The sequence below is a fragment of the Prunus dulcis genome, chromosome 1 (assembly GCF_902201215.1).
Source record: "Prunus dulcis chromosome 1, ALMONDv2, whole genome shotgun sequence".
NCBI lineage: Eukaryota > Viridiplantae > Streptophyta > Magnoliopsida > Rosales > Rosaceae > Prunus > Prunus dulcis.
The window spans coordinates 16,415,154-16,441,439 of NC_047650.1; the positions used below are offsets into that span (position 1 = coordinate 16,415,154).

The 26,286-nt window shown below is 35.7% G+C and overlaps 2 protein-coding genes across 3 annotated transcripts; both read right to left on the reverse strand.

Annotated features, from left to right (window-relative positions):
* Positions 1-5,584: 5,584 nt before the first annotated feature.
* Positions 5,585-6,473, reverse strand: LOC117616277. Its single transcript, XM_034345536.1, has 2 exons — positions 6,404-6,473; positions 5,585-6,192 (listed from the first exon to the last, which is right to left on the reverse strand). The coding sequence occupies exons 1-2, from the start codon at positions 6,408-6,410 to the stop codon at positions 5,696-5,698; spliced, it is 504 nt and encodes a 167-aa protein (XP_034201427.1). The 5' UTR covers positions 6,411-6,473; the 3' UTR covers positions 5,585-5,695.
* A 2,829-nt stretch (positions 6,474-9,302) lies between these two features.
* LOC117614021 lies at positions 9,303-17,058 on the reverse strand. 2 transcript variants are annotated; one of them, XM_034342691.1, is made up of 2 exons: positions 16,980-17,058; positions 9,303-9,937 (listed from the first exon to the last, which is right to left on the reverse strand). In XM_034342691.1, exons 1-2 carry the CDS (start codon positions 16,984-16,986, stop codon positions 9,522-9,524), a joined length of 423 nt encoding a protein of 140 aa, XP_034198582.1. In that variant the 5' UTR covers positions 16,987-17,058; the 3' UTR covers positions 9,303-9,521. The 2 variants fall into 2 exon arrangements, with proteins under 2 accessions (XP_034198582.1, XP_034198581.1); XM_034342690.1 differs by lacking the exon at positions 16,980-17,058 and adding an exon at positions 10,098-10,249.
* Between the last annotated feature and the right edge of the window lie 9,228 nt (positions 17,059-26,286).

Genomic DNA, 26,286 nt, shown 5'->3' on the forward strand with positions numbered 1-26,286 from the left:
GAAAAAAAGACGGATAATAGAGCCTCCACCTCCTGTTGAACGCAAGTGTGAAATAGTTTGATAGAACAAGGGAAAATAGCAATTCTGGTTGATCCTTATTTCCAGTAGAGCCTCCTCCTTCTGTTGCATCTTCAATAGCGGACCCAACATAGATAAAATCAATTCTGGTGACAAATTAGTGCTTACAAATAAAATCTGTCATGGTTTTTCACAGTTGTTATAAAACCGTCGTGATAGGGTATGAAAAAATAAATTGTGTTGAATTGATTTTAAGCGGGAACTGTCGTGCTTCTAAGAGGCGCTAAATGACGTGAAAAATCGTTGTATTTTGACATTCAAATATATCGGTCCACTAAATGACGGTTTTCAAGGCATAAAACCAACAAAAACCCGTTGTCTATTACGTTTTTTGTAGTAGTGGGAATCCATCAATGACCAGAATATGCTTTATAGTATTAGAGACGGTGGTAGCCTATTGGCCCAAGTCTGCACTTCCTTCCACCACTCGCAAACCAAGCCTTGCAGCTTCAAGGGCCGTCCGAGTTCTCTTCCCAGGACCACCGAACTTCATCAAAAGACCCAGCAAGCCTTTGAGTTTCGTGCAGCATCTAATTCCATCTAATTCAATTACGGATTAGTAAACATGTCATCAGTGTATTGGGTTTGTATTTTTAAACTGATTGCTTTTTCTCTTTCTTAATATACAAGAAACATTGAGGGGATGAGGAAAGGCTTTTCAGTGTATTGGGTTTGAATTTTTAAACTTGAAGCCTATAATTAGGCTATGTTTAAACATATTTTAAATAACATAAAAATATATATTTGATACCTAAGTCCGTGTCCGAAAATGGTGGGTCCATGAAGTTTTTAGGGGAAGTGCAATATTTAAAAGGCTAAAAACTAAAAAATAGAAAATAAAAGATACACAACAAATACTATGACTAATTGACTAAGGACTAGTTTGACATTGCTGTGCTGTGAAAATAATCGCTGTCAGATTTGCTGTGAGAGAAATCCACTGTGAGATAAAGTAGTTTGGCGTTTGGTAAACTTTTTGCTAAAAGTGTTGTTGGTACTGATTCATGCATAATCAGAAAATGATTGCCGCATAACCATTAAACCCAGCGCCTCCTCAAAACTGATTCCTGCATAATCAAAAACTGAAAGCACCTCATTAGCTGTTTTCCCTTATAGCTTTCTCTCACATTAATTTTTAACAATAAGTTATTTTCTCATAGTCTACCAAACGGGCTGAGTTTCTCAAAAATTTTAAAAAATCACTTATCACCCTAATAAGTGCCCGTTTGGTATTGCTTATTTGGGGTAATAAGTGATTTTTTAAAAATTTTGAAAAGCCCAATCCGTTTGGTAAACTATGAGAAAATCACTTATTGTTAAAAATTGCTGTGAGAGAAAGCTATAAAGGAAAGCAGCTAATGAGGTGCTTTCATTTTCTGATTATGCAGGAATCAGTTTCGAAAAGGCGCTGTGTTTAATGATTATGCGGCAATCATTTTCTGATTATGCATAAAATCAATACCAACAACACTTTTAACAAAAATTTTACCAAACGCCAAACTGCTTTCTCTCACAGCTGATTTCTCTCACAGCAAATCTGACAGCGATTATTTTCACAGCACAGCAATGCCAAACTGGCCCTAAGTCTATCAATTAATATGAGCAAAATTCATGCCAATTTACATATATTAGTATACCAAAATTCATATCAAATTATCAATTAATCTAACAAACATTAATATTAATTAATCTAATCAAAATGCAAATCAAATTATCAATTAAACAAATAAATTAGAAAATAATAATAATGATGAAAGACGTATTTTTTTTTTTCAGGAAAAAACCCAGAAAAAAAATACATTCGAAGCCGAACTTGCAAGTTGGTGGAGAGGGATGGGTCTGTTGCATCAGCAAGAGCCTACTCCCCGCCACGCCCTCCAGGCTTCTTTTTTTGGGTAATTAAAATCAAATTAAAGTCTTCTTTCAAGACTCCTCTGCGTGGAAGGGAAGTTTCTTCTTTATCTTGCTTTTTTTTATTTATTATTAGTTTTTTTTCAAATATTTGGCATGGTCCAAAACCCATTGTTTTGGCCAGGATTAATTTTTTTATTTTATTTTTAAAAGAGAGAGAGAGAGAGAGAGAGAGAGAGAGAGAGAGAGAGAGATGCGCGCAGTAAAGAAGAGAAAAGGAAGTCACTCAGTCATTTGCTCGAACAGTTGGTGGGCACCTGCAAAGGGGCAACATCCACGACTCCATAGCTTTTTTCGATGAGAGGAGGTACAGCTGCACCTCCTTGCGCCTCTAATTTTTCTCTGGCGCAATTGTCACACAACAAAGAAAGGTGACCTGGATTATGGATTAGGTGAAACTGCTCATATTAAAACAGAAAATAAGACAAGACAATCTAATTTTTCTCTGGCGCAATGCCTAGAATAAAGGTCAGCTAATTGAATTTTTTATGTTTGTGGTCAAATTATACTTCACTGAACCCGCGAAGGGGAAACCTGAAGACCAGACAAAGACTGGGAGATTCGAACCAAAGACAACAGCTTAGCCAACATGCCAGCACCAAAATAAAACAAATCAAAAGACAGGTTGAAAAGGCACACTACTACAGTGGTGTAAAACCACCATGCCCATTAGATGACGATACAAATAAAATCTGTCATGGTTTTTCACAGTTGTTATAAAACCGTCGTGATAGGGTATGAAAAAATAAATTGTGTTGAATTGATTTTAAGTAGGAACCGTCGTGCTTCTAAGAGGAGCTTAACGACGTGAAAAATCGTCGTATTTTGACATTCAAAATATACCCGTTGTCTATTACGATTTTTGTGGTAGTAGGAGTCCATCAGTGACCAGAATATGCTTTATAATATTAGAGACGGTGGTAGCCTATTGGCCCAAGTCTCCACTTCCTTCCACCGCTCGCAAACCAAGCCTTGCAGCTTCAAGGGCCGTCCGAGTTCTCTTCCCAGGACACCGAACTTCATCAAAAGACCCAGCAATCATTTGAGTTTCGTGTCTAATTCCATCTAATTGGAATCAGATTAATTGACCACCCTCCTCATTCCTTTTTGTGCAGCTAATTGATTGGGTGAAACTTTTCATCCCATGAAGGACAAAGGAGGACCACATGCCCGCTAATGCAAAAGGGTGAGACATTTCGAAGTGGCCATTGTTGTGTCCCCTAATCATTCATATATACTTTTCATTGTATGATATTATAATCTATCCCAAATGTTAGGGACAGATTATTGCTTTGTACAAAATTTTAAGTAAATAATGCTAGGGATACTAAATTTGTGCTTTAAATTTGAGCCTCAAATGATCTGGCACGTGCCACGTAATAAAATATTAAATAAGAATTCTAACTTGGATTATGATTTAGTTAATTTCTTTTAACAAAAAAAAAAAATTAACAACTTTATACATGCCAACCCTAATATTAATGTATCTTTGCTAGGGGTAAAATCTCCAATTCTATACATATATGTAATGTGAGCCCATGAATTTTTTTGGAATTTTAGTTCAAGCAAATGTGTGGAAATGATGCGCTGGACTTGTTGTTGTACTTGTTGCCAAATTTGCCCAACACGCTCGCCTTTGTTTCAACGAATTCTATTGTCGTCAATGTTGTAGTTTCAACCCTTCCTTGCATGCACCACCTCCCCTCCGCCTTCATGATATTCGTTGTTGAAGTCTAAAATCCCAACGTCTTTGCCTTCTTACGCCATTACATTCCTGCGAGGTCTTGTTGCTTTCATTAATATTTTTAGTTATTCTTTTTGGTTCTTAAAATCAAACCGTCTATGAAACGTTTAATTGTCCGAAATGAATCTCTAGATTTATGGCTTGTCAACATCAAACCCTAAAACAAACTAATTTTGTGTTTCAAAGAATTTTGGAATTTCAACATCTATTCCGATTCCTAAAAACTCTAAATTTTCGGAATATTTGGAAAACTACGAAACTTATATATTTCAGAATTTTTTTGACAAACTTCGGAAAATAATTCAAATTTTAAACATGCTTTAAGCATTTGAAACGTTAAGATCGGCTCAAAATTGAAACCCCAATATATTTCAAAATTCTGAATTTTCAGAGTCTTGAGCTGTGTTCCGATTCCAATCCAATTTTTTCAGAATTTTTGAATTTCAAAACTTTTTTTAATGTCATATTTGATTTACAAGTACAAAAATTAGAAATTTTCGAATTGGAATCTGCTGGAATTGAAATTTACAATCCAACTTGCCCCTCTAATAGAAATGAAAACAATAAACGATTTTATGGGAATTGTTCATCTCCTACTACTGGCACGGGTTTTCCACAATGTCTTTTGTGTCATCACTAACAATAATTCTTGGTCATGTTCGTCAAAAAAATTTATTCATAGTGTCGAATTTTTTAGGTTTATCATAGCCTACTTTAAATTTATTAAATAAGTAGCAGAGAAAAAACAAAACAAAACGTAAGTAAATAGATTGAGCAGATAGAACTTGCTCAATTTCAACAAACTTATCAATACAAGGTTATTGGAAGAGCGTAAAATTGAATACAGAAGTTATCAATACAGGGTAAATAGATGAATGCCTAGAGATGTGGCTCAATAAGTTAAAAAGTTGAAACTCAGACAAGGATAAAGTCTTGGGTAGGGCTGCCTGATCACATGGGTTGTGCGCAATTGTAGTCACTAAAGAGTAGGACCCCTTGCACTTTGGTCACATTCAACCCAACCTAGTCCCAACCCTTTAACTCTGTGACCTCTAAATGACATAAATCTACCTAGGTTGTGTGAAAGGAGTACCATGCAGGAACAAATCGTCCAAATATTCACACCACCCTTTCACACAACTATACTATCAACACTAGTTTACACCCCATTAGTAAGTTGAATAAAGAAGATAAGTGAGTAAAAGACTTTCGCTCATGTGGGTGTGAAGCTGTTTAACAATTGCGGTTCATGATAACAATAGAAATTTGATGGGGTTACCTTTTTCTATGCGATTACCTTTTTCTATGTCTCATCATGTGAAAGAAACATGAACACCAATAGGAAAAACGAAAATTTTCCACCCACATAAAATACCTTTTGAGTCTTGACTATACTATCCAGGTTCATTATCAGGACTTTTATTTATTTATTATTTCCATTTTTATACAAGATGGGTCTCCAAATGAAGCTGAATACCTGCACAACAAGGAGATGGCAACAAGTACTACAACTCAAGGAAAGACAAAGCAAGAAGCTCAAGCGAAGAAGAAGGAACGAGCACAATGCCCATGGTATAAGCTTTGGTAATAGTAGGGATGTGGGTCTTGATCAAAATCATAGAAGGATCAACCCCTAACATATGCTCATCAGTAATCTGTGTGTATTTGGATTTATTATTAATTTGCACAAACGAGAAGAGGAAATTTTCCTGTCCATGAGGAAATTAATTTTCTTTAAATGCAATGAACATCTCAAAGCTTTATTCTGAGCATGAGAAAGAACTAATAACGAAGAAATCTGACTTATTGATTGCCACAAAACAAGTCCATACAGATATCTAGTTTTTCCTGCCCCATCACATGTGGTAGAGTCTTGACCTGCCCCATAAAATCTAGTTTTTCGCCAACTATTTATTTTTCTTCTTCTTAGTCGTGCCATTTTTTTCACTCAAGCCGCTTGCTTCATTTTTTGTTTTGCTTACTCACCATTGATATATAAAAGAAAAAAGAAGAAGCAATAACAAAAAGAACAAGAAGACCAAGAAGACCAAGAAGAAATGGTACGCTCGACTTCTTGTTGTACTTGTTGCCAACTTTGCTAATCCCAACACGCTCGCCTTTGTTTGCATAAAATGTATTGCCACAAATGTTGTGGTTTCGACCCCTCCTTGGTTGATGGACATCCACACCACCTTCACCTTCTTCGTTGTAAGCATCGTGAATCCCAACATCTGTGCTATTTATTGCGCAGAAATCATTCTCATTAATGTGGAAGGTCTCGTTGGTTTCATCAGTATTTTCTGCCTCACTATTTTCTTTTTGCTGGAGCTCTTGTTCAGTTCTTTCTTCTTGGGGATCTTGTTCAGAAAGCGTTCTAGAGCGACCAGGAAAGCGGTTTCTTACCCACTCTTGAGAGCTCTGGTTCAATTGTTCAGTTTCAGATCGAGATCGAGACCCATCTTATATATATGCAAAGATAAAAATGGAAAGATCTTCCAATAAGTAGAGACAAATACTCTAAAATCAGATGGAAGACAATCTTTCAATAAAGGGAAGTTACTATTGTAAACTAATTACATAAATTCCTTAAACCCTATACACACATAGAATCACATCAAGGAAAAGATCTTGAATGAAATAAAAATATTAATCATAATATATAGTACTTACCTGCCATTGATGAAAGCTCAAAAGAAAAGTCTTCTATTCTCTGGAGAGTTCTTATGTTCAATTAGCAATAGGGATGACTAAATGTTTTTTAAGGTGTGTTTATAAGAGAGCATGTGACCTCCTCTTGAATATATATATATATATATATATATATTATTATGTTGTAAAGTCAACAACGTGGATTCCAAAATGGCAAGCCCCACTACCCAATTGATTGAAGAATATTTAATGATGTTTGTCTATCAATTATTCGAGTGAAGCCAAATGCTTGTGAAGTGAACAGCCAATGTCTTTGACCTATAAATAGATACCTCCATCAGTAGAACAGGGTGCTTTGAGAAGAGAAAGAGAAGGAAGAAAGAGGGTGAGTGAGTGGAGAGGAAAGAGAGCAGAGAGAAATTCTCCAAGAGAGAAAATTCAGTGAGCCACATATATTGTAAACACTAAAGTTATTGCCCTATTATTTTATATAATGGAAAAGTTACTGCTACTGCTCTCCGAGGACGTAGGCATAGCCGAACCTCGTTAAATGCTGTGTCTCATCTACTTTACGTGCAGCTCAATATTCGCACATATTCCAATTCAATTTATAACATATTAGTCTTTGTTATATCTACAATATTCTTAATGATCAACTTGGGAAAGTCTTTCCAGCAAAAACCAAAAAAACTTGGAAAAGTCTGGTAAAAAAGGACCCCTCTTGTCCTAATCAAAGAGGGAACGGACAGACTTTTTTAAGTGGCCATGCTTGTGGAAAAATTCTACAAGCATATGAATTCTAATTTAGTGTAGGCAAAGCAATAATTTAGATTCCTTGTCAAATTCCAATAATACCCATGTCGAAAAAATTAGTTGAACTGTCACGCCCCATACTTTGAGCAAATATTCCAAAGCAAATTCAGAGAAATATTTCACTATATATATTTGTTGACTTGAAAAATTATCAACATTTATTAATAATAAAAATAATTAAATACCAGCCTAAGCTGTGAGTTAATAGTAACTGATAACATCCTTATGGGGTGCTAGTATTGCTTAACTGAGCATGGAGATTGCATAGAGAGGTAGAGCTGCTTCCTAAATAGATATTAGAATTCTTGAGCTTGTTTGTGTGAGTGAACATCCGTATATTCATATAATATGAAAATATTATTATGGTTAAAAAAAATTTGCCATGACTTAATACCATAAAATAATTTTTTTAATAACTAAAATTCATCATCGATTAGCATGCAATGGCAATCATTAATCAAATTCACAAATATTTTAATGTTTCAATTTGAGAAAAAGGAAGAGGAAGAAGAAGACATGAACTTTTTTTTTTGTTTTGTCTTGAGTGGGTGAAATCATACACTACAAAAAAAAAAATTAATTAAATTAGATTATTATATTGTTAACAGAAAGAGAAGTAATGTAGATACAACTACCGAATGACACAATACTAACTCAAACATGACTTGCCTACTAAAGTCAAGGCGTTGATTTCCAACTCAACCAAATACTCACTTGTGTTATTGTCCTGCTCAAGTATATATATAATACCTATAATATTAATATATATATATATATTGTTGAGGCCCAAAAAAAATTCAAGGGGCTAAGCCCAGATTAATTCTTGGCCCAACACAAATAAACGCAAAAGAAGCTCAATCGGGACTAAAGAGAATTTGTAGGATGCACCAATACAAGCTACGGGCCACGTATCATGCCAAGCAAGCATGTACAAAAGAGCCGGGAGTATACCAACTTTACAAAATCACGCTCACACATCCATTCGGTGTTACTTGACCCGATTATAGCCTATCACGGCATAATAATAAAGCTCAATTACAAGCGTAAATGTCATGCAAGGAGAACCAGTATTCTAACACCAAGCTATGCCACAAGCTTAAGTGGGCCCAAGCCACAAAATTACCCTAGGCTTGCTGAGAAGGTTGTGGTGTGGATGGGTACAAGCATTCACTAGGCCCATTTAAGGGATCAAGGAATGAGAATTTTGGGCTACTTTGGAGCACCAAAACTCGAGCCCATTTCTTGGCCCCAAAAACATGGACTAGCATGAGAGAGAGAGAGAACATGACCCAATACCTTAGGAAAAATACAGTTGTTTGCTTAGAAAACTCTATGTTAATTAGAATGCCCAATACTTTATTAAAAACACAACAGGCAAACTGCTTCCAGCAGCTTGACGAAAACAAGCTGACCTGTTGTTGAAGAGTAGAATATCACCGACCTATGGCCTTAGGAAAAGCTTAGCCCAACACTCTATAAAATATCTAGCAGATACGTTCAGCCTTTGCCCAAACGGAAGCCAACACAAAAATCATAGGAAATCCATGCGAGCAAGAGGTTTACCCGTTGGGTAAATAGCATGTCCATTCCCACCTTTTTCTCTGTTAGCTCCCATAGGAAAAATCGAGAAGAAAGTTAGTGGCGCTTCACCCTTATGGAGAAAGACCAGCCATGCCTAAACCTTAAACCCCAAATGGGGGGTATTTTCTTATTTACATTGTAAACTTAAGTAAATTGAGTAATATAAAAATAAATTAAAGTAAAAGGACAAAGACATTTACTTAAATGTTGAAAATAGAAATAAGATAATCTGTACACCAGTTGAGCAAAGGGGAAGTTTGAAGCACCTACAATGGTTTTTTGGGCGAAGGGAGATGCAGCTGCATCTCCTTGCGCCTTAATAGATCCGACTCTGACTGTAGGTTCGCCAGACCTAACTAAAATACGTATCCGACGCGTGTCGAAGAGTATACCATGTATATCGTATCCAACGGAGTATCCAACAACCTATTATAATTTATTAATAAGAGTATCCTTGCTTCATAAGTGGATATAAAGAAAAAAGCTAGAACAAGAGGAAACAGTACTGATCCCATGTAGACAAAGAAGAAACAAAAAACTTATTCAGCATTAATATATTGATGGGATGTAGAAGAAGAAGAAAAGAAATACAGAAATATAAGACAAATAACATTCAGATTCAGAGAAAAGTTCAAGTGTAGGAGCTCTGGTGGCCATAAATCTCCAAACCATACATCTCAGTTTTTGTTTTCTTCTTGCAAATTTCAGCCTGTCTATTCAGCAGACCCTTAGCTTTTGATCTTATTTATATTTTCTTCTTGTTCGTACCGCTAGCTTCGCTATATATATTATATATAGCAAAAACTAGAATAATAAGCCCACCAAGAAAGAATGATACGTTCGACATGGAGTAGTTGTTGCCAAATTTGCCAATCCCCACACGCTGGCCTTTGTTTGAATGGATTTTATTGCCCTTAATGTCGTAGTTTCGAGCCCTCCTTGCTTTAAGACCATCAATATAACCTGCACGATAGTCGTTGTTGAAGTCGAAAACCCCAACTTCTGTGGCTTCAGATGAGCTGATTTCATTCCTATGAATCTTCCAGGTCTCACTATTTTCGTTCTCCGGAAGCTCTTGTTCATTTCTTTCTCCAGTGGACTCTTCTCCAGAATTCTCCTCGGGGCTCTTGTTCAGTTGTTCAGCTTCAGTTCGAGATCCATCTTATATGCAAAGAGAAAAATGAAAATTAATCTTCAAATAATCTTCAAAATAATCTTCAAAAATGCAAGTTACTATTGTAAAATAAGTACTAAATTCCTTAGGCATGCACGCATAGAATCACATCAAGGAGAAGATCTTGAATCAAATAAATTTACATACCTGCCATTGATGAAAGCTGTAGAGTTCTTATGTTCAACAGGCAATACAGACAAGATGTTTTGAATGTGTGTTTGGAGTAGAGGATGGATCTCTTTAAAACCAGTAGAAAGGCACTGTTTAAGCCTTCATCGATAAGTTTCAATAAAATAAATAAGTACTTTGTGTGGAGAAGGTTCCATTGACTGAGCAGCTAACTTAATAGGAAGGTTTTTCTTCGAAAATGAATGACTTATAGTTTATTGAAATCCTAATATTGTTCTTGTTTTTTATTTCAAACCTAGGAACTATATTTACAGATTAACCATAATCCAAACAGAAATTAAGGCAAACCAAATCAATAAAATCAATTCTGGTAACAAATTAGTGCTTGCAATTGTCGCACAACAAAGAAAGGTGGCCTGGGTAATGGATTAGGTGAAACTGCTCATATTAAAACAGAGAATAAGACAAGACAATCTAAATAATACAGGCAGTCCAGCTAATTTTTTCTCTGGCGCAAAGCGTAGAAAAGGTCAGTTAATTGATTTTTTTATTTTTGTGGTCAATTATACTTCATTGAACCCGCAAAGCGGAAACCTGAAGAACAGACAAAGACTGTAAAGGGGCATGTGTGATATTTAAAACAATAATAAAAAAAGACCCATCTTACATATATGCAAAGATCAAAATGGAAAGATATTCAAATAAGTGGAGGCAAATACTCCAAAATCAGATGGAAGACAATCTTTCAATAAATGAAAGCTACTATTGTAAACTAATTACATAAATTCCTTAAACCCTATGCACACATAGAATCACATCAAGGAAAAGATCTTGAATCAAATAAAAATATTAATCATAATATATAGTACTTACCTGCCATTGATGGAAGCTCAAAAGCAAAGTCTTCTATTCTCTGTACAGTTCTTATGTTCAATTAGCAACAGGGACTAGATATTTTGAACGTGTGGGTCCAAGAGAGCATGGACCTCCTCTTGAAAATGGAATAAGTTGCTATTATATACATGGATTTATTTATTAGTCTTTGGTATATCTGCAATATATTCCTAATGATCAACTTGGGAAAGTCTTTGCAGCAAAGACCAAAAAAACTTGGAAAAGTCCTTGTGAAAAAGGACCAATCTTGTCCTAATGCAAAGGGGGCCGGACAGACTTTTTTAAGTGGCCATGCTTGTGGAAAAATTCTACAATACATTGTACATCAAATTTGGAAAGCAGCAATTTGAATAATCACCAGTGTTGACCAGGGCCGGCCAGGGCAACTAGGTCATCTTCCGGGGCCCACAATTGAGAGGGTCATAAAAAAATATGTCCATATATATATAGAGGCATATGCAAACAAATAAAAATAAAAGTCCTCATAACAAAATAAAATTAAAAGTCCTCATAAAAAAAAATAAAACAAGAGTCTTACTTGGTAGTTCAAAACAATAATAAAAAAAGAGGCTGGAGTTAATTTCCATGTTTGTTGGGTGGAGCACTTTGCTCTAGTTTTGCTTCTTTCTATCTTTCCTTCTTTTTGTTTTGTTTTGTTTTTTTTTTTGCTTTCCTTGTTTGTTGTGTGACAGTTTATTGACAGAACTGATCTGACAATGTTTCTTTTATTCATGTATGAGTAATTATTTATTTACACATTAAATTTAACTTTTCATATGTGATGTCAAAGAGTTAAACTGATATTGAAATAAACAGACTGAACTTAAAAACTTGTATTTTTAAAAGGATAAGATGAGATAAATGGTATAGTTTAGTTGTGGCCTTCATTTCGATTTTTTTTTTAAAAAAAAAACTGAATTTTGATATTAGTTTTTTAAATTCGGTATATTAATATGATGTTTTAATATGTGTTTAAGTCAGTTATCATGCGGGTATTGTATTTGTATGAGATATTAGCAAGAATTCTACTGGAAATGAACAACAATTCTTTATAGAGATTTGTAACTTTCTTGTTTTGTTTATGGTACTGGAAACTGGAAATGACTTTCAGTTTTTAGGTATTTTAGCTGCACTGCATCCATATGAAATATATATATATATATATATATATATATGATTTATCTACATTTCCAGATATCAATCATTAATCTAACCAAAAATCATCTGATGACTACAATTTGTGGCTTATCCACTTTCCTTCATTGGGGTTTCTATTCAAGCAATGCTGGTAGTAAGGTAACATGCCAACAAGTTCATGAACAAAATTAGAAAAGGTCATTTGCCTTGGAAAGTAAGACTCCAACACGCAACTTCCGTCTCTGATTGTCTTACACGATTAATGATATAGTTCGAGACTTTAACCCTCCGTTTGGATAAATGAATTGAAAATTACATTGAATTCTAAAATGATAGAATTTAGATTTCCAGCATTTCAATTTATGGCAATTGAAAATTCTAGTGCTTAAATTTATGTATGTCGAATTTTGTAAATGGCACTATGAAAATTGTGAAATAACGCCTATTTTGGTGGAAGTCAATTAAACTCAGAAATTTGATATCCCAATTTCCACAATTTTTTCCACATGTGATTTAATAAATTTCTTGCTTAAGTTGCCAAACAAGGAAATTGTTAATTTCTCCTTTTAGTTAAATTCTAAGTTATTTTCCTTCATCCAAACAGACCATAAACATTTCTTAATCTCCTTTTTTTTTTTTTTTTTCTTTTGCTTTCTCTATTTGAATTTTCTCTCTTTCTAGTTTTGCTTACTCTTACTCCTGATATACTTTAGTGGCAATGAAAGAAAAAGGCTAGAACAAGAAGAAATAATATTTATGGCATGTAGAAGATGAAGAAATACATAAATATATATAAGAGAAATAAAATTCAGATTCAGAGAAAGGAACGCAAAGAAAAGTTTGAGTATAGGAGCTCTGGTGGCCATACATCTCCAAACCCTTCCGCTACGTAATAGTACGGGAAACTTGACAGGACTTGCCCCGAAATTTCCCGGGAACAGGAGCGGACTCCGTCTTTGTTCCGACATCACCCCGATGCCTAGCCCACTTACTAAAAATCGAGACTTTCTACCAAAATTTTGGTAGAGTCTCCACTGTAAATCAAGCAAACCCCACAAAAATTTAACAACCTGTATTTGTTGGGTTTAAAAGGATAAGATGAGATAAACGGTATAATTTAGTTGTGGCCTTCATTTCAATGTTTTTTTAATAAAAAAAAAAACTGAATTTTGATATTAGTTTTTTTAAATTCGGTATATTAATATGATGTTTTAATATGTGTTTAAGTCAGTTATCATGCCAGTATTGTATATGTATGAAATATTTCTTAAAATGAACAAGAATTCTTTGTAGAGATTTGTAGCTTTCTTGTTTTGTTTATGGTACTGGAAATGACTTTCTGTTTTTAGGTATTTTAGCTGCACTGCATCCATATGGAAATATATATATATATATGATTTTAGCTGCACTGCATCCATACGAAACTGAAGTTCAAGAACCACATGAACGATTTTGAAAATTGAGGGACCAAAATGCTAATCGGCTCAAAGTGTTTCATATACTTTTTATGCATATTTACTGGTGACCTTCATCAACTCTATGAAAGTGTTTAAGAATATGTCAATTCTATCAAAGTTATTCACTAAATAAGTATTTAAAAGAGCATCTCCAATAATAGTAGCATGTTTTTTTTAACTTTTTAAAGTAAAATTAAATGTTTTGAAGAGCCAAAGTCAACATATCAGTCTTGAAGAGAGAGAAAGAGGTTGCAACTTTGATGACTAAGTTTGACAAGTCTGTTGGAGAGATTTTTTCAAAATCAAATAATGAACAGGTAAGCTTCCTTTTTTCAAGCTTTATCTCTTTTTGATTAATTATGAGTTTGCAATCTTAGATGGAATGCCTATGCTAGAGTTTCTTCAATCATGCGTGATCGTTAGTGGAGGCTCACTAGATTGTTTTAATTTTGATGTTATATCTCTCCATTATTGTAATGGCCCTTTATGACTAGTTTGTATTGGTCCTTTGTGGCTATGACTTTTTTAATTGAGTTATGAATGCAATCCCAGAAATTCGAAAAAAATAATAATAATTATAAACCATGATGGATAGTGTAGTCAAAAGGTACTTCGTGTGGAAAAAATGTTTGACTCCTTTGGATATTCACATGCACGTTTGAAAATGTGAGAAAATAATCAATCAAGCTCTCTCTTTCGGTTACAATAGTAACAGTGGTGAAGCCATAATTTTATGTATGTGGAGCATCTCACAAAATATAAACAATAAAAAATTCAAACTCAAGACATACCAAAACATCATAGAGAAAAGAAGAAGCAATAACTCTTGACTTCTTGTTGTACTTGTTGCCAACTTTGCTAATCCCAACACGCTCGCCTTTGTTTGCATAAAATGTATTGCCACAAATGTTGTGGTTTTGACCCCTCCTTGGTTGATGAACATCAACACCACCTCCACCTTCTTCGTTGTAAGCATCATGAATTCCAATATCCGTGCTTTCAATTGCGAAGAAATCATTCTCATTAATGTTGAAGGTCTCGTTGCTTTTATCAGTATTTTTTGCCTCATTATTTTTGTTTTGCTGCTCCTTCTCCTTGGGGCTCTTGTCCAGAAAACGTTCTAGGGCGACCAGAAAAGATGTTTCTTGTCCTCTTCTGGAGGCTCTGATTCAGTTGTTCAGCTTCAGATTGAGATCGAGACCCATCTTATATATATGCAAAGATAAAAAAGGAAAGATCTTCAAATAAGTGGAGGTAAATACTCCAAAATCAATTGGAAGACAATCTTTCAATAACTGGAAGTTTCTGTTGTAAACTAATTACATAAATTCCTTAAACCTTATACACACATAGAATCACATCAAGGAAAAGATCTTGAATCAAATAAAATTTCCTACTCTCTCCGATTTTATCCCCGTAATATATTATTCCCAACGATGTTGAAGTCATTGCCTCTTCCGCCCTTGTCTTTTTCTTTTGGGGTTGGAGAGTTTTGGTGCTCAAGGAAAAGAGAAGTTCACATTAATTATATAATAAATTATAATTAGTGCTTGCAATTATCAAAAGAGAACGACCCTCTTGTCCTAATCAAAGAGGGACCGGACAGACTTTTTAAAGTGGCCATGCTTGTGGAAAAATTATACAATACATTGTACATCAAATTTGGAAAGCAGCAATTTGAATAATCACCAGTGTTGACAAGGAAAAGAGAAGTTCACATTAATTATATAATAAATTATAATTAGTGCTTGCAATTATCAAAAGAGAACGACCCTCTTGTCCTAATCAAAGAGGGACCGGACAGACTTTTTAAAGTGGCCATGCTTGTGGAAAAATTATACAATGCATTGTACATCAAATTTGAAAAGCAGCAATTTGAATAATCACCAGTGTTGACAAGGGCCGGCCCTTGGCCAGGGCAACTAGGTCATCGCCCGGGGCCCACAATTGAGAGGGGCATAAATATGACCTTTTAATATGTGTTTAGGTCAGTTACCACACGGGTATTGTATTTGTATGAGATATTTCTTAGAGTGAACAAGAATTCTTTGTAGAGATTTGCAACTTTCTTGTTTTGTTTATGGTACTGGAAATGACTAGCAATTGAAAATTATAGTGCTTGGATTTATGTATGTCGAATTTTATAAATGATCAAATTTTGTAAATGGCACTATTGTGAAATAACGTCTATTTTGGTGGAAGTTAATTAAACTCAGGAATTTGATGCCCCAATTTCCACGATTTTTTCCGCGTGTCATTTAATAAATTTCGTGCTTAAGTTGCCAAACAAGAAAATTGTTAATTTCTTCTCTTAAATTTCCGACTTTTAGTTAAATTCTAAATTATTTTCCTTCATCCAAATGGACCATAAACATTTCTTAATCTCCTTCTCTCTTTTTTTTCTTTTGCTTTCTCTGTTTGAATTTTCTCTCTTTTTGGTTTTGGTTACTCACACTCCTGATATACTTTAGTGGCTATGAAAGAAAAAGGCTAGAACAAGAAGAAATAATACTTATGGCATGTACACAAGAAGAAAAAAGAAATAATACTTACTCAGCATCTATCAATATACTTATGGCATGTAGAAGATGAAGAAATACATAAATATATATAAGAGAAATAAGATTCAGATTCAGAGAAAGGAACACAAAGAAAAGTTTTGAGTATAGGAGCTCTGGTGGCCATACATCTCCAAACCCTTCCGCTACGTAATAGTACGGGAAACTCCAAGTCGAATCTTTCTTTCTCACTTATTGATTTTTCTCTTCTTTTTCTTCTTGGTCGTGCCTTCTTTTTCAATCAAGCCGCTTGCTTCATTTTTTGCTTTGCTTACTCACCGTTAATATATATATATATATATATATATATATATATAATAAAAAAATAAAAAAAGCTAGAACAAGAAGAACAAGAAAACCAAGAAGAAATCGTACGCTCGAGTTGTTGTACTTGTTGTCAACATTCCTAATCCCAACATCTGTGCTATTAATTGCGGAGATATTATTATTATTAATATTGTTGGTCTCGTTGCTTCCATCAGTATTTTTTGCTTCACGATTTTAATTTTGCTGGGGCTCTTGTTCAGTTATGTCTTCTTGGGGATCTTGTTCAGAAAGCGTTCTAGGGTGACTAGAAAAGCGATTTCTTACCCCCTTTTGGGGGCTTTGGCTCAGTTGTTCAGCTTTAGATCGAGATCGAGACCCATCTTACATATATGCAAAGATCAAAATGGAAAGATATTCAAATAAGTGGAGGCAAATACTCCAAAATCATATGGAAGACAATCTTTCAATAAATGGAAGCTACTATTGTAAACTAATTACATAAATTCCTTAAACCCTATACACACGTAGAAATCGCATCAAGGAAAGATCTTGAATCAAATAAAAATATTAATCATGATAATACATACCTGCCATTGATGAAAGCTCAAAAGAAAGTCTTCTACTCTCTGTAGAGTTCTTATGTTCAACTAGCAAGAGGGACTATAGATGTTTTGAACGTGTCTGTTTCTAAGAGAGCATGGACCACCTCTTGAAAATGGAATAAGTTACTATTATATACATGGATTTATTTATTACTCTTATATCTGCAATATTCCTAATGATCAACTTGGAAAAGTCTTCCCAGCCAAAAAAAAAAAAGGAAAAGTCTTGTAATAAAGGACTTAATTTGTGTGTGTGGAGAAAGGTTCAAGATTTTCATTTTATGTTCAAATCTCGACTGTGTGAGTATATTTAATAAAAATAAAATAAAATAAAATAATTAGAAATTAACAATCCAAAAAGAAATTAAGCAAAATCAAACTTAGACAAACCAAATCAATCCTAAAGATACCAATGGAAAGAAACTTCAAATAAGTTGATTTTTAAAGTTAATGTCTGTTATATATCTGCAATAATCATGGGGCATTCTAAAAGACTCTATTATCAAAGAAATCCTAGCCTCCCCTCTGTCAAAAAAACATTCCAAAAGCCATTTTCACTTTTAGGAGGGAGGACCCCTGCCCTGTCTTCTCTTCCTCCTTTCTCCTCTTTTCCTATTTTTAAAGACAGAATGTTTCTCTTATTTGTCTTAATTTTGTTATAATTTTCTTAATGAATTTATTTATTAGTCTTTGTTATATCTGCAATATTCCTAATGATTAACTCGGGCAAGTCTTTCCAGCAAAAACCAAAAAAAACTTGGAAAAGTCTTGTAAATAGGGACCCCTCTTGTCCTTATCAAAGAGGGACCGGACAGACTTTTTTAATCCGAGGGGTCGATGTGGTGACATTACAGAGCTGTGTGGTTTTAGTGCTGGTCTGGTTCGAGTGGTCAGTCGTCCTCCTGAGCTAGTGTCGGTGTGGGCTTTGAGTCCACGTCGTGATGCTAGTGGTTAATTCGGCTCAGTAAGTCTCCTATGTCAACTACCACCATGTATACAAACATGGTACAGACAACCGCTTTTTCTGTAGCACTTTGAGCCATACAATAAGATTTTGTAATTTAGTGTAGGCAAAGCAATAATTTAGATTCCTTGTCAAATTCCAATAATACGCATGTCGAAATAATTTGTTGAACTGTCACACCCCATACTTTGAGCAAATATTCCAAAGCAAATTCAAAGAAATATTTCACTAAATTAACGTTGGTACATATTTGTTGACCTGAAAAATTATCAACATTTATTAATAATAAAAATAATTAAATACTAGCCTAAGCTGTGAGTTAATAGCAACTGAAGGCCCTGTTTGGTGGGCTGGATTGGACTGATAAGGATTGAACTTTGACTGTTGAACTGATTTGGCTTGTGTATTTGAATATTATCATTACGTATTTTCTGCAATTAGATTTAAAGTACCATCTAGTGAATGCAATAATCAAGAATTACAAATTAACATCCAAAAAAGAAATTAAGCAAAAATCAAAATTAGGCAAACCAAAATCAATCATAATCACACCCAAAAAAAATAATAAATACACCGGCCATTTCCTAGGAGTTGAAATTAAAGGAGGTAAAATCGTTGTGGAGAGTAGAAATATTCAGAGGACCCCATCATCATTGGGGGAAGGAATTTTAAAGTCGTCGTGGTTGTTCACTCTAATCTTTTCATGGTGTGTTTAGAACACTTCTACTGCAAGGGGGGAAGGCAGGCAAAAGGGGGCTCGTTGCCCAAAAAACCCATCCAACGCGCAAGGTACAGTTCGGGTAAGGGGTGGGAACCACCAACTCAAGCAAGAATCGACTGAATTGTGGCCCGAAGGTTGTTGATATAGCGTGACGTAACGGCAGGCGTCAGCAAAAGAAAAGTCTTCTATTCTCTGTAGAGTTCTTATGTTCAATTAGCAATAGGGACTAGATGTTTTGAACATGTGTGTCCAAGAGAGCATGGACCTCCTCTTGGAAATGGAATAAGTTACTATTATATACATGGATTTATTAATTATTCTTTGTTATATCTGCAATATTCCTAATGATCAACTTGGGAAAGTCTTTCCAGCAAAAAAAACAAAAAAACAAAAAACTTGGAAAAGTCTTGTAGAAAAAGAGGTTAATTCGTGGATAGTCATGAATGCTTTATGCAGTTTCCTAAGGCGACGGTGCTCCGAATAGTCTCTTACCTCCGTCTTGTCTTGTGTGAGGCCCAATGGCATTTCCTCTCGTAAAGACATGTCTTGTCCTAGAAGTGGCCCAATGGTGATCAGATACGTGGAGGTCTTCAATCATTTGCGGCTCCTAAGTCTCTGAGTGAGCCATCCCTCAGGGTGGTTGACCGGGACTTTCCAAGGTAGGTATGTAGGAAGATACTCTTGATTTCTCCTAACCATATAGGCCAACCCGGCGGGTCGATGTGATGACACTACGGAGCTGTGTGGTTTTAGTGCTCGTCCCGTTCGAGTGGTCAATCATAAGGGTCCGCCTCAACTAGTGTGGCTTGTGTGGGCTTTGAGTCGATATCGCGGTGCTAGTGGTTAATTTGGCTTGGTGAGATCAGTCCCTTATATCAACCACCACCACCATGTACAAATACATGGTACAAATAACCACTTTTTCTGTAGCACTTTGAGCCAATACAATGATGAAGATGAGCCACGGAGCATCAAATGATGCTTTTGAGCGGAAAAAGGTCTGGGACAATCCAAAAGCATCCAAGGCTGGAACAAAAAATATATAAAAAAAACTATATTTTTCATATCCGTACACATAAAACAATCGCCAAGCACACAACTTTCATCATCACACACATTACTCTATTGGTAGAACCCTAGCTCGGTCCAAACTCGAAACTTTAGGGTTGGGTCAGCCTAGCCCAGCGCAATGATGAACCCTATCTGTTATAAGATGGGTCTCCAAATGAACTTGAACAACTACACAAGGAGATGACAACAAGAAGACCTATTCGTCCTTGTTAGTACGAAACTTCACTACTACAAAAAGTGAAAACAGCAACCAGAAAAAAATGACGGTTTAACAAAAAAACAATCGTTGTGTTTGAAAAGATGACAGTGCTATAAAATCACCGTGTATGAGTAACTTAAACACCTAAAAAATGGAGATTCCAATTGGTGTTTTTGAAAAACGGCGCACCAAATTAAAAAAGTGTCATCTTATTAAAAAGGTTTTCCTCAGAGTTAAACTATGAGCCCAAAAACAACGGCAGAATGTATGAATCCACCAACGTAGAAAGTAAAGGCAACGGTGTGCAATAACAGCCGCCGTTTTTACTCCGTAATTAACACGACCAAGTTTTCGTAGTCGGCGTCATATAATTTCAAAAAAATCCACGTCGGTATATTACAAAATACCGCCGTATTAAATCAATGTACAACGACGGTAAAGATAAATTTATCGACTTATTATTTTGTAGTGTACTACAACGGTATCTATAATTCTAACCACGTCGGTTTGTTCAATTAACGCCGTATAATAAAATTTACCACGTCGTGAAGTTAAAATTACTGTCGTATTTATTCACTTTATATGGCTAACCTTATATCTAAACCGTCGTCTTAATATTATTATTTTTTCTTTACGATTTATTTCTTGGATTTTTGTAGCCTACGATGGTAAATCAACATAATGACAAGTATTGAGAATAACCAACGACAGTTTATATAGAAAATCGCCGACATAATCAGATTATTCTGAGATCCCAAGAGATATGAAATCTTAGCAGAGGGAACTCTGTTCCTCATTATAATCGGACCACCAATGTGAGAGAAAGACAATATTTTAGACGTTGATGACGTATGTGTTTTTGTGTCTTTTAGATACACAAAAGCACATACGCATAAAAATCCAAAAATTTGCCTCTAAAATTTGACGACAGCAACACATCAAAATCCAAAAAATTTGCCTCTAAAATATGAGAGAAAGATAATATTTTAGACATTGACGATGTGTGTATCTTTGTGTCTTTGAGATACACAAAGACACATACACATCAACATCCAAAAAATTTGCCTCTAAAAATTGACGACAGCTCTGTGATTTTAGTGCTCGTCCCGTTCATTTGCGGCTCCTAAGTCTCTGAGTGAGCCATCCCTCAGGGTGGTTGACCGGGACTTTCCAAGGTATGTAGGAAGATACCCTTGATTTCTCCCAACCATATAGGCCAACCCGACGGGTCGGTGTGGTGACACAACGGAGCTGTGTGGTTTTAGTGCTTGTCCCGTTCGAGTGGTCAATCATGACGGTCCGCCTCAACTAGTGTGGGCTTTGAGTCGTTAATTCGGCTCGGTCAGATCAGTCCCTTATATCAACAACAACCACCATGTACAAATACATGGTACAAATAACCACTTTTTCTGTAGCACTTTGAGCCAATACAATGATGAAGATGAGCCACGGAGCATTAAATGATGCTTTTGAGAGCAAAAAGATCTAGGACAATCCAAAAGCATCCAAGGCTGGAACAAAAAATATTAAAAAAACTATATTTTTCATATCCATATATATAAAAAATATAAATAAAAAAAAAAAAAAAGCTTATTTACTACAGTGTCTCCTGAAACTTTGGTCAAATTTCACTTTACCCCTTGAAAGTTAAAATGACCCAGAGTACCTTCTTGACCAAGGTTTGGTAGTTCACTTTGCCTCCCACTCTTAGAGCATCTACAACGCAAGACCAAAACCGGGGGAAAGGTCCCCTAGGCGAGCCCAACAGCCCTCCAGTGCGAGAAAAGTAGCCCGGGTAGGCCCAAGGGCAAGTTCTGCTTGGGCTTCAGCCCGAATTTTGTGACGTCAGCGCACGGTAACTCAAATTTTTTTTACCGTTGGCGCGTGGTCAACTCAGTAAGATATTGAGTCAGTCTTGGGTGAACGTTAGTCATGACCCTATCACGGGCAATGAGATGAAGTTCCATCATATGTGGAGCAAAATTCATGAAGAATTTTGTCAAAGATCGGGTTCCATTCGGACCGAAATGGCGTTGTCTAGTAGATGGAAACTTCTGAATAAAGAGTTAGGCAAATGGAGAAATGCCTTGACAAAAGCAAGGGAGAACATTCGAAGCGGTCAAAATCTATCCGATGAGGTAAAATATTTATAATTGCCATTTTCATCAATTTAATGTAACTTTTTTTTTTTGGCATATTCTATTTCTTTTTCTTGCATAATCTTTTTTTTTTCTTTTTGCATTTCCAATTTGTCTATATTTTCTTGCATAATCAATTTTATTCTTGCATTTCAAAATAGTTTATATTTTCTTGCATAATAATTTTTTTTTTCTTGCACTTCCAATTATTTATTTTTAATAGATCATACAAGCACAAATGTGGTTCGGTGCCATGGGGCAAGGCAAAAAAAGTTTCGTGCATTTCCAATATTGGGAAGTTGTGAAGGATTGTTCGAGATTCTAAAATATTCCCACCGGTCCGCCGGTTGTGTTGAATGAGACGCCGCTCCATGATTCACCATCAACCGATTCACCATTGGACTCCCCAATGGAAACGGAGTCACCACCCCCACGTCCGCTAAGACCTATTGGGAGAAAGGCGGCAAAGGCCAAGAGAGGGGGCACTTCAAACAATGAATGTGTACAATTATTGGAGCAAATAGCTAAGAACACCTCACTAAGAAATTGAGAGAGACTTGAAAAGAGATGAAGTGGACATGGCACAAGAGGAAACATTTGCAATTCAACAGCAGCATGCACAAGAAAAAGACATGGATGATAAAGAGATGAAAATCACGGCCATGAATACGAGCCTTATGCCTCCTGAAACAAAGGCCTATTGGAAACATAGACGAAGGGATGTGATGAGAAGAAAACTTTTCCATGACGACGGACCTAGCAATACGGATTGGTTAAATGATGAAAACCATTAGGTTGTATTGAAACACCTTTGCCATATGTTGTATTGTTGTATTGTTGTATTGTTGTATTGTTGTATTATCCTTTAATTTGTTGTATTGTTTCCTTTTCATTAAATAAAAAAAGCATTAAATAATATGACTATTTATTAAAAACATTTGAGCATCAAAACAAAGATTAATTAAAACCAAACCTTAATTTATTGCAAACAACACACAAAACAAACCATACATAAAAGCATAATAATAATAAATATAAGCATAATTCCAAAAAACACCACACACAAAATAAAGCATAATTCCAAACAAAGCACTAATCTTGACTTCGTCCATTGTGATTGCCTTTCATCTCCCACAAGTGCTCGATCAAGTCAACTCGACTTCTCTCGTGAACATATGAAGATTGCATTTCTTCATAACGATCAATCATGGGGTTGTTGAATCGACTATCCCGAACTAACAGTTCGGGCTCCATTGGTAGTCCATTTGGTCCCATCGACCTTTCATATATTCTTGTCAACGCCGTGTTCATGGGATCGGGTTCAAACACCTCTAGAGCATCGTAGTCATACTCATCCTCCACAATCATGTTGTGGAGTATGATGCAAGTCATCATAATACTCCGCAGCACCTCCTCGTCTAGCATCCGAGCAGTACCCCTGATAATTGCCCAACAAGCTTGCAAGATACCGAAACACATTTCCACGTATTTCATGTAACCTTCTTGAAAAGAAGCCAAGCTTCTTTCCTTCTCGGATTGGGGATTCAGAATTGTTTTCACGAATGTCGTCTACCTAGGATAAATTTCGTCGGAATTGTAAGTTTTTGCTCCGGGATAAGACCCAAATCTCCAACAGCATCATGCTTTTGAATGAAGTATGTGTCGTAATTACAAATATCATGCATGATTTTTTGAAACAAATGTGGCTACATTCTATATCTCTCTCGAAACTTATGAGCAGGATATAACGAATTTGGGATAAAGTAATCCTCCCAGAGATTCTTACCCCGAGACTCTCTACGTCTGTCCACATTTAGGCACGAGGACGACGGTGTTGCCTTGATTGATTAAGCATACACACCGTTACTGCAAGCATTTGTTCCTCTTCTTCATCGGCGTCCCGATCTTCTTCAGCACGTCTACGCCGGATTTCTTCCCTTTCTTTCTGTTGCCTCTCTAACACCCTTCTCAAATCTGGGAAATGAAGGAATAGATAAGAGATGGTGTGAGAGGTATGAGTTGATGGTGTAGTTTTATAGAGGGATTCAAAAGATAGAGATGACACGTGGCACAAATTTAGAGGATGAAAATCTTATCTGAAATCTGAGATTATAATTAAAAAAAAATATCTGAAAATCTTATCTGACAGAGATGACACGTGGCACAATTTTAGAGGGTGAAAATCTTATCTAAAATATGAGATTATAATTTTTTTTAAATATTTGAAAATCTTATCTGACATGGGACACGTGGCATAATTTTAGATGGTGAAAATGTTATCTGAAATATGAGATTATAATTTTTTTGAATGAATATTCGAAAATTTTATCTAGAATAAGACACGTGGCAATCAAGATTCTCATCCGAAAATCTTTTCTGAAAAATAATGGACACGTGACAACCAAAAATATTATCCGAAAATTTAATTACAAAAGATTATCAAAATTAATGGTTTAAAGTATAAAAAAATAGGAAATAAAGTACAATGAATAGTATTTGCCTTAGACTTGCCCTAGACTTAGCCCTCATGGGTGGAACCACAAATGGCAAGACTGCCACTATTCATGTGAATAGTGGCAGCCCTTGCCTTGCCCTTAACTCCGTTAAAAATTCTGTTAAAAACACTGATGTGACACAAATAGAACCCACTTTTTTTGTTGAAATATATGTCACCTAAGTGCCACATGCAAAAAAATAATAAAATATTTTATTTAAAATTTTTAAAAAATTGAAAAAAATAGAAAATTACATTACTTCTCTCTTTTCTCTCCCTCTTCCTATCTCCGCCTGAGTCCCGACCTCCTCTCCCACCAACCCACGTGGGGTAGCCATCACTGCCCCACCAGCTCCTCCCCTCGCTCTAACCAACTTAGCTGCCCCAAAACCCTCAAACGCACTCCTTCCAAACAGCGTTGGAGCATACCGACTCTCTACTGTGGATGGAGTACAGGAAGATGAAGAGGCATGTGGCGTTTGAGAGAGCAACAGGGGACAACGTTTTCAACGCGATCATATGGGACGTGGTGGTCAACCCCTCGTTTCAGCAGCTAGGGATGGGGCTAGGGCTAGGGCTAGGTTTGAGGAAGGCGGTGATGGAGAAGTTGGTGGAGGAATTGGTGGCAAAAGGGATTTGTAATATTGCTTAGCAAGTAAATGTTCATTTGATAGGTTAGTTGTAAAGATTTCTTTTGTATGGTAAACATTAATGGTAAAGATAAGCAGCAAAGCACATGCCATTAAAGAAATTCTTGTCCTCGAATTTTAATTACTGAAATTCTGTGCTTGAATTTTAAGCAACAAAGCACAGCCCCAGATCGAAAGTCATACCGATTCAAACATCATACAAATCAAGAGGGAACCCAAAACCATTCAAGAGGCTTGGAATGCTCCTTTTGTTTATAAATTAAATTTTGTTTTTGTTTTATGGTTTAGAAAGAATTTGGAGTTTTTGGGTTCTGTTTGGTAGACAAGAAAATTTCAACAGGAAGTTGAGATTTTGGAGGTGGGTTTGGTTGGGGAAGGAGTGGTTTTGAGGATTTTTGGGCTGCGAAGCTGGTTAGATAGAAGGGAGGAGCTGGTGGGGCAGTGATGGCTGCCCAAGTGGGTTGGTGGGAGGAGGGAGTCGGGTACAGAGAAAGAAAGGGGGAGAGAAGAGAGAAGGGGAGAGCGAAGTAATGTAATTTTATATTTTTATTAAAATAAAATATTTTATTATTATTTTTACATGTGGCACTTACATGGCATATATTTCAACAAAAAAGTGGGTCCTATTTGTGCCATATCAGCGTTTTTAATAGAATTTTTAACATAGTTAACAGTGGGGGGCAAAGTGAACCACCAAACCTTGGTCAAGGGTGTATTCTAGGTCATTTTAACTTTCAGGGGGTAAAGTGAAATTTGACCATAGTTTTAAGGGGCACTACAGTAATAAGCCTAAAAAAAAAAAAAAAAAGCGCCAAGCACACAACTTTCGGTATCACCACATCAGTTGGTGATACTCTCACTCAAAATCTAACACATGTCAAATTTTTAAAAAAAACTATATTTTTTTTCATAGTTGTACTTTGTCTTCCAACTTTATCCTGAATAAATTTTATTTAATTTTATTTATAAAAAACATGAAAAAGAAAACAAGATTGTAGCAGTGTCCCACCCAGATCCCATTGGCAATCTGCCTTCCACGCACTGCCATCCCTTGG